This window comes from Artemia franciscana, chromosome 9, assembly GCF_032884065.1.
Source record: "Artemia franciscana chromosome 9, ASM3288406v1, whole genome shotgun sequence".
Classification (NCBI taxonomy): domain Eukaryota; kingdom Metazoa; phylum Arthropoda; class Branchiopoda; order Anostraca; family Artemiidae; genus Artemia; species Artemia franciscana.
Genome location: NC_088871.1, coordinates 17,707,653 through 17,722,048, shown reverse-complemented (window position 1 = coordinate 17,722,048; position 14,396 = coordinate 17,707,653). Strand labels below are relative to the sequence as shown.

General features: G+C 36.9%; 1 protein-coding gene across 1 annotated transcript; it reads left to right on the top strand.

Moving 5' to 3' along the window:
• The first annotated feature begins 3,088 nt into the window (after positions 1-3,088).
• LOC136030776 (CCA tRNA nucleotidyltransferase 1, mitochondrial-like) lies at positions 3,089-4,357 on the top strand. The gene has a single exon (XM_065709819.1). It carries the CDS (start codon positions 3,089-3,091, stop codon positions 4,355-4,357), a length of 1,269 nt encoding a protein of 422 aa, XP_065565891.1.
• Positions 4,358-14,396: the final 10,039 nt, after the last annotated feature.

Here is a 14,396-nt window from a genome sequence, read left to right as displayed (position 1 = left end):
ATGGGAAAAAAAAACTATCCCTTGGCTTAAAAAACGGAAAAAATACATTGATTTCAAAATCAAGAAAAGTGGCTGCAACCAGGATATTCCGTATCGTCAGCAGGTACGTTTTTTTATTTGCGTTTTTTTCAGTGCAGCTGGCAGGGTAGTGGAAAATCATAGAGATCCGGGTTGCAGCGGTAGCTAGCAACCTAGTAAGAAACGATCACCTCGCATAGTAAAACCTAAAACAACATTTAACTCTTAAAAATGGAGTCAGATCAAAACAAGAAGTACACTATTAGAACCGCTTTGTCCGAAACCCCTATACAGAAATTTATATTGTCTTTGTTTGAACAACAAGGAAATTATATTGCCTTGAAAATCAAGAAAAGTGGCTTCAACCATAATATTCTGCATATACGGCATATGTTTTCTTTCTTTCTATTTTCTTCCTCCTTAGCTAGCTGGGCACTGGAATCCGGGTTGTAGCGGTAGCTAGAAACCTAGTAAGAGGCGATCACGTCCAATAGTAAGAAATATAATAACCCATAACTCTAGATCTAGAATCAGATCAAAACAAGAATTATTATAATAAAGAACGAATTCTAGCCCATAATAATTGAAATGTTGCTGTAGCTGTATCACAGCTGCAACTTAGTAAGAGACCAATCAACAGCATAAAAAAATTTGAATTACTTAATATGGTTCATTATAGTTTGAAAAGGATCGATTTATCCGGGATACAGCGGTAGCTACCATCCTAGCAAGAGAAAATCACGCCCCATTGTAAAAACTAAAATATCCATATCTCCGAAAAATAGAGTAAGATCAAAACAAAAGGTAAACTTTTAGAACCACCTTTTTCGAAACTCCTGAATAGAAATTCTATCCTCCCTTGGCTTGAACAACAAGGGAATTGTCCTGGCTTGAAAATCAAGAAAAGTGGCTGAAACCACGATATTCTGCATATATGAGATTTTTTTTCTTTCTTTCCTTTTTTCCTCCTCAGCTATCTGGGCACCAGGAAATCATAGAGAGCTGCATAATGGCTCATTTTAAAAGAAGTTGCTACATCTTGTTGTACAACTGCTACTGAAGTACTACGAAGTTGCTACAACTGCATTTTCGTGTACATGCTTGATGAATGAGGTTATAATCGTATAGTTTATAACGATGCATGGCGTAATAAATGAATGCGATATTTGTATATGCCTATCTTTCGACAAGATAATAATATAAGAAATTTATAATAAAGCACGAACTCAAGCCTACAGTAGTTGAAATATTATCATAGTTTTAGTTGTAGCTGCATTATGGCTGCAATTTATTAAGAGGGGAGTCATGGTTGCAGCTCTAACTGCAACCTAGAAAAAGTTGAATCAAACAGTTCGTGGTAACGAACTGTAGTAAGGAGCGACCCGGCTCAATAGTAACCAAAACTCTAAAAAACAGAATTTTGATACCAATAGCTACATCAAAAGAATCGCATTTTAGTGCTGATTTTAAATACATAAGTTTAATCAAGTTTAGTCTCACCCATCAAAAGTTACGAGCCTGAGAAAAGATGCATTATTTTAGAAAATAGGGGGAAACACCCCCTTAAAAGTCATAAAATCTTAACGAAAATTACACCGTCACATTCAGCGTATCAGAGAATCCTACTGTAGTAGCTCCTATCTACAAAAATGTGGAATTTTGTATTTTTTGCCAAAAGTCAGATCACAGATGCGTGTTTATTTGTTTGTTTGTATTTTGTTTTTGTTTTTCCCAGGGGTGATCGTATCGACCCAGTTGTCCTAGAATGTTGTGAGAGGGCTCATTCTAACGGAAATGAAAAGTTCTAGTGCCCTTTTAAAGTGACCAAAAAAATTGGAGGGCACCTAGGCCCCCTCCCACGCTAATTATTTTCCAAAAGTCAACGGATCAAAATTCTAAGATTGCCATGTTATTCAGCGTAGTCGAAAAACCTTATAACTCTGTCTTTGGGGACAACTTACTCGCCCATAGTCCCCGTGGGAGGGGCTATAAGTTACAAACTTTGACCAGTGCTTACATATAGTACTGGTTATTGGGAAGTGTACAGGCGTTTTCAGGAGGATTTTTCGGTTGGGGGGAGGGATTGAGAAGAGGGGGATATGCTGGGGGAACTTTCCATCGAGGAATTTGTCATGGGGGAAGAAAATTTCCATGAAGGGAGCGCAGGATTTACTAGCATTATTAAAAAAAAAATAATGAAAAAATAAATATGAAAAAGTTTTTTTCAGCTGGAAGTAAGGAGCAGCATTAAAACTTAAAACAAACAGAAATTATTACCCGTATGAGGGGCTCACCTCCTCCGAATACCTCGATCTTTACGCTAAAGTGTGAAAGATCCAAGTCCGGGTTGTAGCGATACCTAGCAACCTAGTCAGAGAAGATCACGTCCCATGCAAAGAAAAAAAATAACCCATAGCTATTAAAAATAGAGAAAGATCAAAATAAGAAGTACACTATTAGAACTGCCTTGTCCGAACCCTTATATAGGAAACTTACTGTCCCTTCAATTGAACCACAAGGGAAACATATTGGCTTCAAAATCAAGAAAAGTGGCTGCAACCACGGTATTCTGCATATAAGGCATTTTTCTGTTTTTTTCTTTTCCACCCTAGAATAGCTTGTCACTGGAACATCGTAGAGTGTTGTTTAATGGTTCATACGAATGGAAATTGATGGGGTTAAAAACTTTTTGCAATTAAAACATATTTTTATTACATCATCAATTTCTTACAAAAAAACTGCATTTTCTATAACACTGTGATAGCTTATGTTATTATAAAATTAGGAATTTGTCACCTCTACTTGTTTTGGTAATTAAAAAAGAACATTTAAAACAAAATTAATATTTTTAGAGAGAACTGCATTATGACGTTAGCTCTGATGACATCAGTTATGACATCAATCATATAATATAAGGAGGTGGAAGAATCCATAGCTTATGAAATTCAAAAGACGCTTTATGTGGCATTTTCTGCAAACAATTTTACCCACTTCTGCTGTTCAGACAGTCTGTTTTTCCAAAACTCAGGTTACATTTCTAAACAAGCTGAACAAAGGGCATCCTTTTAAAATGAAGATTGAAAGTCCCGAGTTCAAGAGCATATTTACAGAAGAATTGCGACGTCTTTCAAGTATATTTTTAAAACACAAGTTTGAAGTTAAGTTAGCTGGAGGTGCAGTAAGGGATATTTTACTCGGTCACCGACCTCATGATTTGGATTTCGCGACAACCGCTACACCTGTTCAAATGAAGAATATGTTTGACGAGGAAGGCATTCCAATGATTAATAATCGTGGTGAGAAACATGGGACAATAACAGCACGAATCAATGACAAGGAAAATTATGAAGTTACTACCCTGAGGATTGACAAAGTGACTGATGGAAGACATGCAGAAGTTGAGTTTGTTACAGATTGGGCTCTTGATGCTGGAAGAAGAGACCTTACGATCAATGCAATGTTTCTTGACTTAAATGGCAATTTAGTTGATTATTTTGGTGGGTTTGAGGACTTGAGAGAGTGCCACATTAAATTTGTTGGTGACCCAGTTCAGAGAATACAGGAGGATTTTCTAAGGATTCTGAGATACTACAGGTTTTATGGAAGATTTGCACACTGCGAAAATTCTCATGATTTGGAAACTATTAAAGCTATTCAAGATAATGCTGAAGGTTTAGAAGCAATTTCAGGTGAACGTCTTTGGGTTGAGTGTCGTAAAATACTGTCTGGAAGATTTAATATTCAATTAGTCCACAGAATTATTGAAGATGGCGTAGCTGTATACTTAGGCTTTCCGAAATCTCCGAATGTAAAGGAATTTGAAATAATTACAACAAGAAGTGAGAATAATAGTTTAGACCTTCATCCAATAACGCTCGTTGCATCCCTTATGAATCATACGACAGATGTAGAAAATTTTCACAAACGGTTGAAGGTTTCAGCATTTGAGCGTGATTTGGCCATGTTCCTCATTGAAAATCGAGAAGACACTCTTGATGTCAACCCACTCAGGCGTTACAAAAAACTGACTATAAAAAGCAAGAAGCCCCCAAAAGATGAAAAGATATACATAGAGGAATTGATAAAATACAAAGGCCAAACGTCAGTCCTTAAAGAATTTTTAGAGTGGGAACCTCCTAAGTTTCCAGTAAAAGGAGGAGTGCTGAAAGAAAATGGTGTTCCAGGTGGGAGGATGATGTCTGTTGTGATAGATAAATTGAAGGATAAATGGATAGATACCGATTGCAACATTTCAGCTGAGGACCTGGCTAAAATGATCCCAGCCATTCTAGAAGAGAGTAAAAAAAAAGATGTAATAATTGATTTGCGTCTATTATAATAGTCTTATTTTTTTTATTATTGATTTTTCAATCGTTCAATAAAACCCTAATTGTCATATTGTCATAGCTTAAACGGTAAGATGGTTTCTTCTAAGCAAGCTAGACGTAAGAAAAATCGAGGAAAGTTTACATAAAGGATCTATATAGTTCATCATAAATTGTGTTAGTGAAGAGGATTTTATGTAGTGGTTATTAATTGAAGCTTTTTGTAGACATTAAATTGACAATTATAATAAAGAACAAACTCGTCCCATAGTTACAACAAAACCCCTAGATATAGTAATTAGTGTTGGAGCGGTAGCTAGCAACCTAGTAAGAGATGTTATATAAATAATAATAAATAGTTAAAACGAACAATTGCCTAAAAAGTAATATAGTAATAAAAAGTGAACAAATTATAAAAAGAACGAACACTAGCTCATAGTAACTAAAATATTGATTAATAGTAGTAGCCATAGCTTTAGTTGCAATATTATGATTGGTAAACTCTTCTGGGTATGGCTTAATATTTTACTTTCTCACCTGCTTGATGCTCCAAAATTTTACATTAAAGAACGAACTATAGCCTATAGTAATTGAACTAAACACCAAACCATTAGACTAATATGAAGAATGGGTCTAGTTATTTATAGATAGGAATTCTGTAAGTTAGTCGGCATCAAGGCTGTAGAGATGGCTGAAACCTGGTAAAGAATAAACCATAGCATTTTGGATTTAGTTAGTTGCCTGATTCTTTGAAGTTTGTCTCTCAATATTCTAAATAAGAAAAAGCCATATTCTTTTTCCTGTTTGTAATCTGAGTTGCAGCGGTAGCTAGCAACCTGGTAAGAGACGATCACGTCCCATAGCAAAAAATTAAATAGTCCATAACTCCTAAAACTAAAACCAGATCACAAAACGAAGTGCACTATTAGAACCGCACAGTCTAATACCCCTACATAGGAAACTAACTGTTCCTTGGCTTTAAAAGAAGTAAAATATAATGGTTCGAAAATCAAGAAAAGTGGCTGCCACCACGATATTCTGCATCGAAAGATGTTTTTTTTTCTCTTTAAGGACTCAATTTTACGCATGAAGATGTTAGGAAATGAGGTTAGTAACTGGTTTTGTATTAAATCAGGAGTTAAGCAGGATTGTGTTCTATCCCCCTTTATATGGATCATTTTGATGGACTTCGTCTTAAGGAGCACATGAAAGGCGATTGGAGACCATGGAATCAAATGGGGAGGAAAAACGCTCCCGGACTTAGATTATGCTGATGATTTAAGCATATTGGATGAAAGTGTGAGCAAAATGAATGAATTTTTAGAGGTTTTGCGGGTTCAGGGTGCTAAAACAGGCTTGAAAAATAATATTAAGAAGACTAAGTCACTAAGGCTAGGAATGAGTGAAAATGAACAGGTGACATCAGGTAACGAAAACATTGATTAGGTTGGGAGCTTCAGTTACCTTGGTAATATTATTAGTAAAGATGGTGGGAGCAGTGAAGATGTTAAAAGTAGAATAGCTAAGGCTCAGGGTGTTTTTTCACAGTTAAAAAAAGTTTGGAAGAATAGAAAGATAAGTCTGCAAACCAAGATTAGAATATTGGAAGCTACAGTGATGACAGTGGTCAAATATGGCTCTGAAGCATGGGCACTCCGAAAAGCAGATGAAAATTTACTAGATATTTTCCAGAGAAATTGCCTACGGATTGTTCTGGGTACCCGGCTGACTGTCCGTATTTCAAACAGTAGGTTGTACGAAAAATGTGGTTCAATCTCGCTTTCTAGGGCTATAATGAAAAAATGGTTGAGATGGCTAGGCCACGTTCTACGGATGAAGGATGACAGATTACCGAAGATTTCCCTCTTTGGCCAACCGTCTGGGGCTACACGGAAAGCAGGTCGTCCTTGTCTGGGTTGGGGTTGGAAAACTCTTCTGGGTATGGCTTAATATTTTACTTACTCACCTGCTTGATGCTCCAAAATTTTACATTAAAGAACGAACTATAGCCTATAGTAATTGAACTAAACACCAAACCATTAGACTAATATGAAGAATGGGTCTAGTTATTTATAGATAGGAATTCTGTAAGTTAGTCGGCATCAAGGCTGTAGAGATGGCTGAAACCTGGTAAAGAATAAACCATAGAGCATTTTGGATTTAGTTAGTTGCCTGATTCTTTGAAGTTTGTCTCTCAATATTCTAAATAAGAAAAAGCCATATTCTTTTTCCTGTTTGTAATCTGAGTTGCAGCGGTAGATGGCAACCTGGTAAGAGACGATCACGTCCCATAGCAAAAAATTAAATAGTCCATAACTCCTAAAACTAAAACCAGATCACAAAACGAAGTGCACTATTAGAACCGCATAGTCTAATACCCCTACATAGGAAACTAACTGTTCCTTGGCTTTAAAAGAAGTAAAATATAATGGTTCGAAAATCAAGAAAAGTGGCTGCCACCACGATATTCTGCATCGAAAGATGTTTTTTTTTCTCTTTAAGGACTCAATTTTACGCATGAAGATGTTAGGAAATAAGGTTAGTAACTGGTTTTGTATTAAATCAGGAGTTAAGCAGGATTGTGTTCTATCCCCCTTTATATGGATCATTTTGATGGACTTCGTCTTAAGGAGCACATGAAAGGCGATTGGAGACCATGGAATCAAATGGGGAGGAAAAACGCTCCCGGACTTAGATTATGCTGATGATTTAAGCATATTGGATGAAAGTGTGAGCAAAATGAATGAATTTTTAGAGGTTTTGCGGGTTCAGGGTGCTAAAACAGGCTTGAAAAATAATATTAAGAAGACTAAGTCACTAAGGCTAGGAATGAGTGAAAATGAACAGGTGACATCAGGTAACGAAAACATTGATTAGGTTGGGAGCTTCAGTTACCTTGGTAATATTATTAGTTAAGATGGTGGGAGCAGTGAAGATGTTAAAAGTAGAATAGCTAAGGCTCAGGGTGTTTTTTCACAGTTAAAAAAGTTTGGAAGAATAGAAAGATAAGTCTACAAACCAAGATTAGAATATTGGAAGCTACAGTGATGACAGTGGTCAAATATGGCTCTGAAGCATGGGCACTCCGAAAAGCAGATGAAAATTTACTAGATATTTTCCAGAGAAATTGCCTACGGATTGTTTTGGGTACCCGGCTGACTGTCCGTATTTCAAACAGTAGGTTGTACGAAAAATGTGGTTCAATCTCGCTTTCTAGGGCTATAATGAAAAAATGGTTGAGATGGCTAGGCCACGTTCTACGGATGAAGGATGACAGATTACCGAAGATTGTCCTCTTTGGCCAACCGTCTGGGGCTACACGGAAAGCAGGTCGTCCTTGTCTGGGTTGGGGGGATGTCATAAATAGAGATTTAAAGGAAATGGGAACTTCCTGGGAGGGTGTAAAGAAGGACACTTTAAATAGATTAGGTTGGAGGAGGAGCGTGCGTAGCTGTGTTGGCCTCGGGCGGCTTGGTGCTGCAGTGAGTTATTATTATTATTATTAGTAGTAGTAATTTTCACCAGGATTAAATAGTCCAGAACATGTTTCCTTGGAAAGGGGAATTTTTCCGTAAAGGGGAGGGGGGCAAATATCCTGACATTATTTGAAAAAGATTAGAAATTAAATAAAAAGCTTCAACAAAATTTTTTTTTAATTATAACCTTTGTTAAAACTAAAAGTCTTTTCAACTGATTTTAAGGAGCAACATTAAAACTTAAAACGAACAGAAATTATTACGTATATGAAAGGGGTTGCTCCGCTTCAACACCTCGCTCTTTACGCTAAAGTTTAAATTTTGTCCCAAACAATATATCATAGGTAACAAATCGTACATTGTTATGCAGCAAAACACCGAGTGTACCAAGTTTTGAATTACCAAATTTGTTCTTTAATTCCTCTTTCTTTATACGAAAAATAATATCTTCGTTACCAAACCCTTTGTTGTCAAATATGACATCATACCCAATACGACATGAACTTGTGCATAAAGATGCAGGTTTTTACCAAAAAGTCCCATTTTATTTTCAATAATATATTTTTTACTTACACAAAGCATATAGATATAGGAATTTCCATTCAAATGAGCCCTTAAACAGTTTTGTATGATATTCTACTGTCCCTCTAATTATTAAGAAAACAGGTTAAAGAGGGCACATCAATGTTGCCATTGCTTTTGCTTGTTTTTCACAGTGGGGGGGGGGACTGTTACTTTCCTATGACATTTCCAGTTACATCTATCCGACACTATTTTAGAGGGTTCAGGCTATTTTCCAAAAGTTCTAAAAATTCATTTTCACAATAAACCTTAAAATTAATTGAAATCAGTGTTACTATTCCTGTAACAACTTCTAATGGTAATTTTTATCACTCGACAGTTTTTGTCGAAAAGTATTTTGAAATTTTTCGTTACTGTGAGTTGACTTTCGTACTTTATTAGGCTGCAGTAATATCTGCAACCATGGTGCCACATTGCATTAAGTTAGAAATAAATTGATACTCAGTCTTATGATCCCTCTGAAGAATCCTTCTCCTATCGAAGGTAGGATGTGTCTAAAACTAGAACTTACAATCTACGTATTTAGCAATATTGCAGGGAACCCCTCAATTGCCGAAGATCTCGCAAATGCAAAACGCGGAACAATCATACTAGCTTCCCACAATGTTAATTTTATTTCCATATTTTAGAAATTTGTAATTAGAAATTTGTAATTAGAAATTCTAATTAGAATTGTAATTGTAATTAGAAATTGGATTAGAAATTTGTAAGTAACGCCGATTCAGTGACAGATTACCTGGCATGCATCGCGACCTCCTTCATCATATCCAGTACAGAGAAATATATCAGGAATAAACTCATGTCGACCAGACTTCAAAAACATAGTTTTTCATTTGTCGTTACTGATGACAGGCAGTGTAAACTGGAAAAGAAAAGGCAAAAATTAGTGCTTTAAAAAAAATACAGGCAAGTCCAAATTATGTCTTGCTGTATCGAAAACTAAAAATCAATATTAAAATGACACTGCAAGATATCACAGAAATAGAACATGATAAAATTTTGTAATAAAAAGAATTTGAGTGAATCAACGAAAACATCACTGCTAATATCATTCATCAAAAAACTGAAAGAAAGAAATTGAATAAATTGTTGAAATCGCTCTGGAAAAGACGAGATTTCAATTGACCACGATAATAGCCACTTCCCTCCCTCCTACCAATAAGAATCATACAATTGTCCCATTCTTTATCGTGGATAGGCAGTTATCAGCATATTTTCCTTTTTTTCACAACCTCGCTAAGAAACAGATACATCCGGGTATATTTTATATCCAACTAGCTGTTGGGGTGGCGCTTCGCGCCACCCCAGCACCTAGTTGGTGGGGGCGCTTCGCACCCCCTTCAAGCCCCCCCCCGTGCCTGTAAGTCGTTACGCGCTATATTATTTACACGTCATTGTAGTTGTGTCCCTGAGTACCACCTATGAATATAGATGTATTTATATATGTGTTTTGAACTACGTAAAACTTGCGAATATACAACATTCTTGACTTTCTCATTGTCTGTGCATATACAAAGCCTTATGTACTTATAATGACGTCATATGCAAATGCTCTTTTTACAAACAAACAAACATGCATACACACAACCCGTTTTTATATAGATAGATAGATAGATAGATACAATACAAATTAACTGCGTAAAACTTACGAATATACAACATTCTTCGCTGTCCAATTGTCGCTGCATATAAATAGATTGTCAGGTTTACCGACCGTCGAACATGCAACGTACAATTGTACATGGGAAAAACAATCAGTATTAAGATCTATACCACATTTTTCTAATGATTGACCTTGAGCTTTGTTGATGGTGATTACAAATACTAATCGAATTGGGAATTGCAATCTTTTAAATTGAAAAGGTAGATCCGTTGGAATCATGGGAATGCGAGGAATAAGAACAGCCTCACCCTCAAAAGGTCCTGACAAGATTTTTGCGTCTATTACGTTTTCCATTGTTTTTTTACGGCAAGTCACGTGCCATTGCAAAGCTTTGGAGGGTTTATTTTACGTAACAATATTATTGGTAAGCCTATTTTTAGTTGTAGCACGTGTGGTGGAAACCCTGAAAGATCCAGGGAATTTAAAAATTCAGATGGATAATTAACCGCCTCATTTGGTTCCAAAACTGTGTCGACTGACTTGTAAAGGGATTTACAAAACTATGTCGACTGACTGTATTGTTGATTTAGTCCACGTCTATATTTTTGGGTGCATGAATTGCTCTTTCACTTAGCCATTTATTATTTTTATAATTGTTTAGAATATTCGGAAATACTTTTTCAATCAATTCATTTTTAGACGTCACTATATTACAGAATTCAGCAGGTAGTTGTACACGTCCTGAAATTGAGTCTACTGGGAGCTTTCCGTTTCAAATTGCCAGCAATTAATCTGAATATGGTTGACCAGAGTCATCGTTTTGCAATCGGACACGCATATTTGTAGTTAATTTTAATGCCTTTACGTGTCCCCATAAATTAGAATTTTTCAGGCAAGCATTCATTTCGTCTGCAGGGGTTGATCTAGGTGTAATAGGTAATGTTTGCCTGAAATCTCCCGCAAGCAATATTAATGTGCTACCGAAGGGTTTCGAATTCCCTCGCAAATCTTTCCAACATTGATCCAGAGCCTCGAGCGATTTTTTGTGTGCCATTGTGCACTCGTCCCAAATAATAAGTTTGTATTGCTGCAACACTTTACCCATCCCAGATGATTTGGAAATATTGCACGTGGGAGTTTCTTTAGAATGCAAATTCTGAGGCAATTTCAAAGCGGAATGAGCAGTTCTTCCACCAGGCAGCAACGTTGCGGCTATTCCGGACGACGCAATTTCCAACGCTATATTAGTTTTTGATCGAATTGATGCCAAAATCAGTTTTATCGCAAACACTTTACCTGTACCTCCTGGCGCATCCGAAAAGAAAATTTCTCCAACGTTGTTATCGACACGATGCATTATCGTATCATTAATGTAGTTTTGTTCCGACGTTAACTTTAAATGTTATTTTGTACATACGACAATAGATCAATCGTACTGTAACTTTGTTCACGATCCAATTCTACACATGTCGAAACAGCAGCGGTACGATTAGGTGAAGGCATTCCCAAATCCTGAAAAGGTTTGTTTGCCATGCATACGCACAAATCTATATATATGTAAAAATATCTTCTATGATAACTAAAGTGTAGTTATAAATTTCTGACGTAAAATCAAAATTCATATCTGACATCTCTAACCTTTTTCGATGGAGTATATCTTCGGACATTTTCGATTTATATTTTCCCCATAACTCTGTAGGAGCTGAAGGAGAGCAAGTTGTTAGTATGATTCCAAACAATGCACGAATTTGACTTGGAGTTGACGTTTCACACGCGTCATTGATGCAGTTATCCCAGTGTTGGTCATTCTCCAATAAATTTAGAGCTTGGAATACACTACGGTAAGTGTCATGTATTGTACCGTTTACAGTTCTAAAATACTCAAAGGACGTCGGACCGGGTACATTCACCAAAAGCAGGCGTAGGAAAAAGCATTCATGTTGATTGGGGTGAACGTTGCAGTCTTCCTATCGTGGTATCTTTGAAGATGGTAGGTTGGCCGTCGACTGACTTACCCTGTTTTCGACGTTCAAATACGTTATTTTTAGTATTCCACGTGTAATACGAAAGCACTTCAGTACAGAGCAGTTTTTTTGAAAAAGAATCATTTTTGCATAGCGAAAAGAAAACAGTTAACGTTGTATCCGGTGGATTCTGGGCTCTTTGTTGCACGTTGGATTCCGAAAAATAAACATGTTGACCATTCTGTAAATGTACCACTAAGTGAACAACAGCTGGAATACGTTCATGTATCGGAAATGAAAGAATTTGCCAAACTGCTTCATTACTGCATATGTATCTTCCAGCCTGATATTGTACGATTTCGTCGATATCTCTGATTTCGGACTAAAAGCCAAAAACTACCATGTCACTGCCTTTGTTGACGTATTTACATATGTATTTGATTGCCTTTACGGAGTTACAGTATTCAACATTTATGTGTGCATTAAATATTTTTGATAATAAAGGGGAATATGGAACAACCCACTGGTTATCTACTTCGATGGTGGTACCGTTACGCTTCTTTATTATTGCTGTTTTACCGCCATCTTCAGTAGATCTTCTTCTATATTGTGGGTAACCATCATTGCCAGTAATTGTGCTGGGTACTAAAAGTCGAGGATATTGCTTTGTGCACCTTCCTTTGGCCGTGCATGGTGATTTTTCGTTCAGTGCACTGCAAGGTCCATGTATTATATTTTTTACAACAATATCATGTAACCCCTAATTGACATTTTCATCGGGTATTTCAGCGGAAATCATATCATCAAATTCATTAGAAGTAATTTTATAATGTAGCCAGATTAGTATATGTGCGTGTGGCAATCCTCGTTTTTGCCATTCCACTGGATATTGTAGGGCATCGTAGCATTGATGAGTTTCAGCAATTCTTACCAACTGAGCGGTTTGATTATGAAGAATAATATATCGAGGTAAAAACTGATCACCGACCATAACGATTGCCACTTCTTCGATAGTTGGAGCATTGTATCTACGCACATGTTGGCCAAAAGGCGTTTTGTCTGTGGAAATAACAATTTTATGCGTATCAGTAGGCATCAAATCGATGGCTGTTTTGAACAGACGCTCTAAATTATTATTTTCGTGGAAAAGATGTTGCAATTGGGAAACGATTGTCCTTTCAACGTCGGGAGAAATTTTGTAACGTGCATTCAATTCAGAATTTCTATCACTGATGAAGTACAATTGTAAAGATTTATGATTCTCGCCTGAGAATGGTAGAAGGGACCCTGCTCTATGATAAATTTGCCCTTTTACTTTGAAAGTAGGCATAAATTGATCTGGATTTTCGATTTGGGCACCAAACAACGTCATTAGGAAACATGAGTTATATTTTCTGATCTGTCAAGCTATAATCATCGCCTGGGCTTTACCTGAATGCCAGGCGATAATTTTCAGGCTGCTCTTCTAATTCCTCGGCACGCTTTCTTTTCTTACTTTCTCTATCAGCCGCAAGCCTGTTTTCACACTGTTGTTGTTGTTCCTTGGCGGGCTTTCTCTTCTTACTTTCTCTATCAGCCACAAGCCTGTTTTTATGCTGTTATTGTGATTCCTCGGCACGCTTTCCGTTCTTACTTTCTCTATCAGCCGCAAGCCTGTTCTCTTGCTGTTCTTGTGATTCCTCGGCACGCTTTCTTTTCTTACTTTCTCTATCAGCCGCAAGCATGTTTTCTTCCTGTTCTTGTGATTCCTCGGCACGCTTTCTTTTCTTACTTTTTCTACCAGCCGCAATTTTTTTGGCATAGACTCTTTGAGCAGCTTCCTCGGCTGTTTCCATTGTAGGTTCTTCAGTCATTTTTCAATTAAACATTTTTCCGTCCAAGATCTTCTTACAATTAAAAATTTGTCTTTGAACTATTTTCTTAAATACTTTTAATGACGTCATCGTAATAACAAACATGACAACAACTAACTTCATGACGACATGATGATATGACGTCACTCGGTAGATAGACAGACAGACAAATTATTTTTATATATATACTAGCTGTTGGGGTGGCGCTTCGCGCCACCCCAACACCTAGTTGGTGGAGCGCTTCGCGCTCCCCCAAGCCCCCCCGCGCGCGTAAGTCGTTACGCGTCATATTAGTTCCGCGCCATTGTAGTTGTGTCCCTGTGTCCCACCTGTGAATATAGATAGATTTATATATGTGTTTCAAACTACGTAAAAATTGCGAATATACAACATTCTTGGCTTTCCCACTACTGGGAGCTTTCCGTTTCCAATTGCCAGCAATTGATCTGAAAATGTTTGACCAGAGTCATCGTTTTGAAATCGGACACGCATATTTGTAGTTAATTTTAATATTTTTACGTGTGCCCATAAATTAGAATTTTTCAGGCAAGCATTCATTTCGTCTGCAGGAGTTA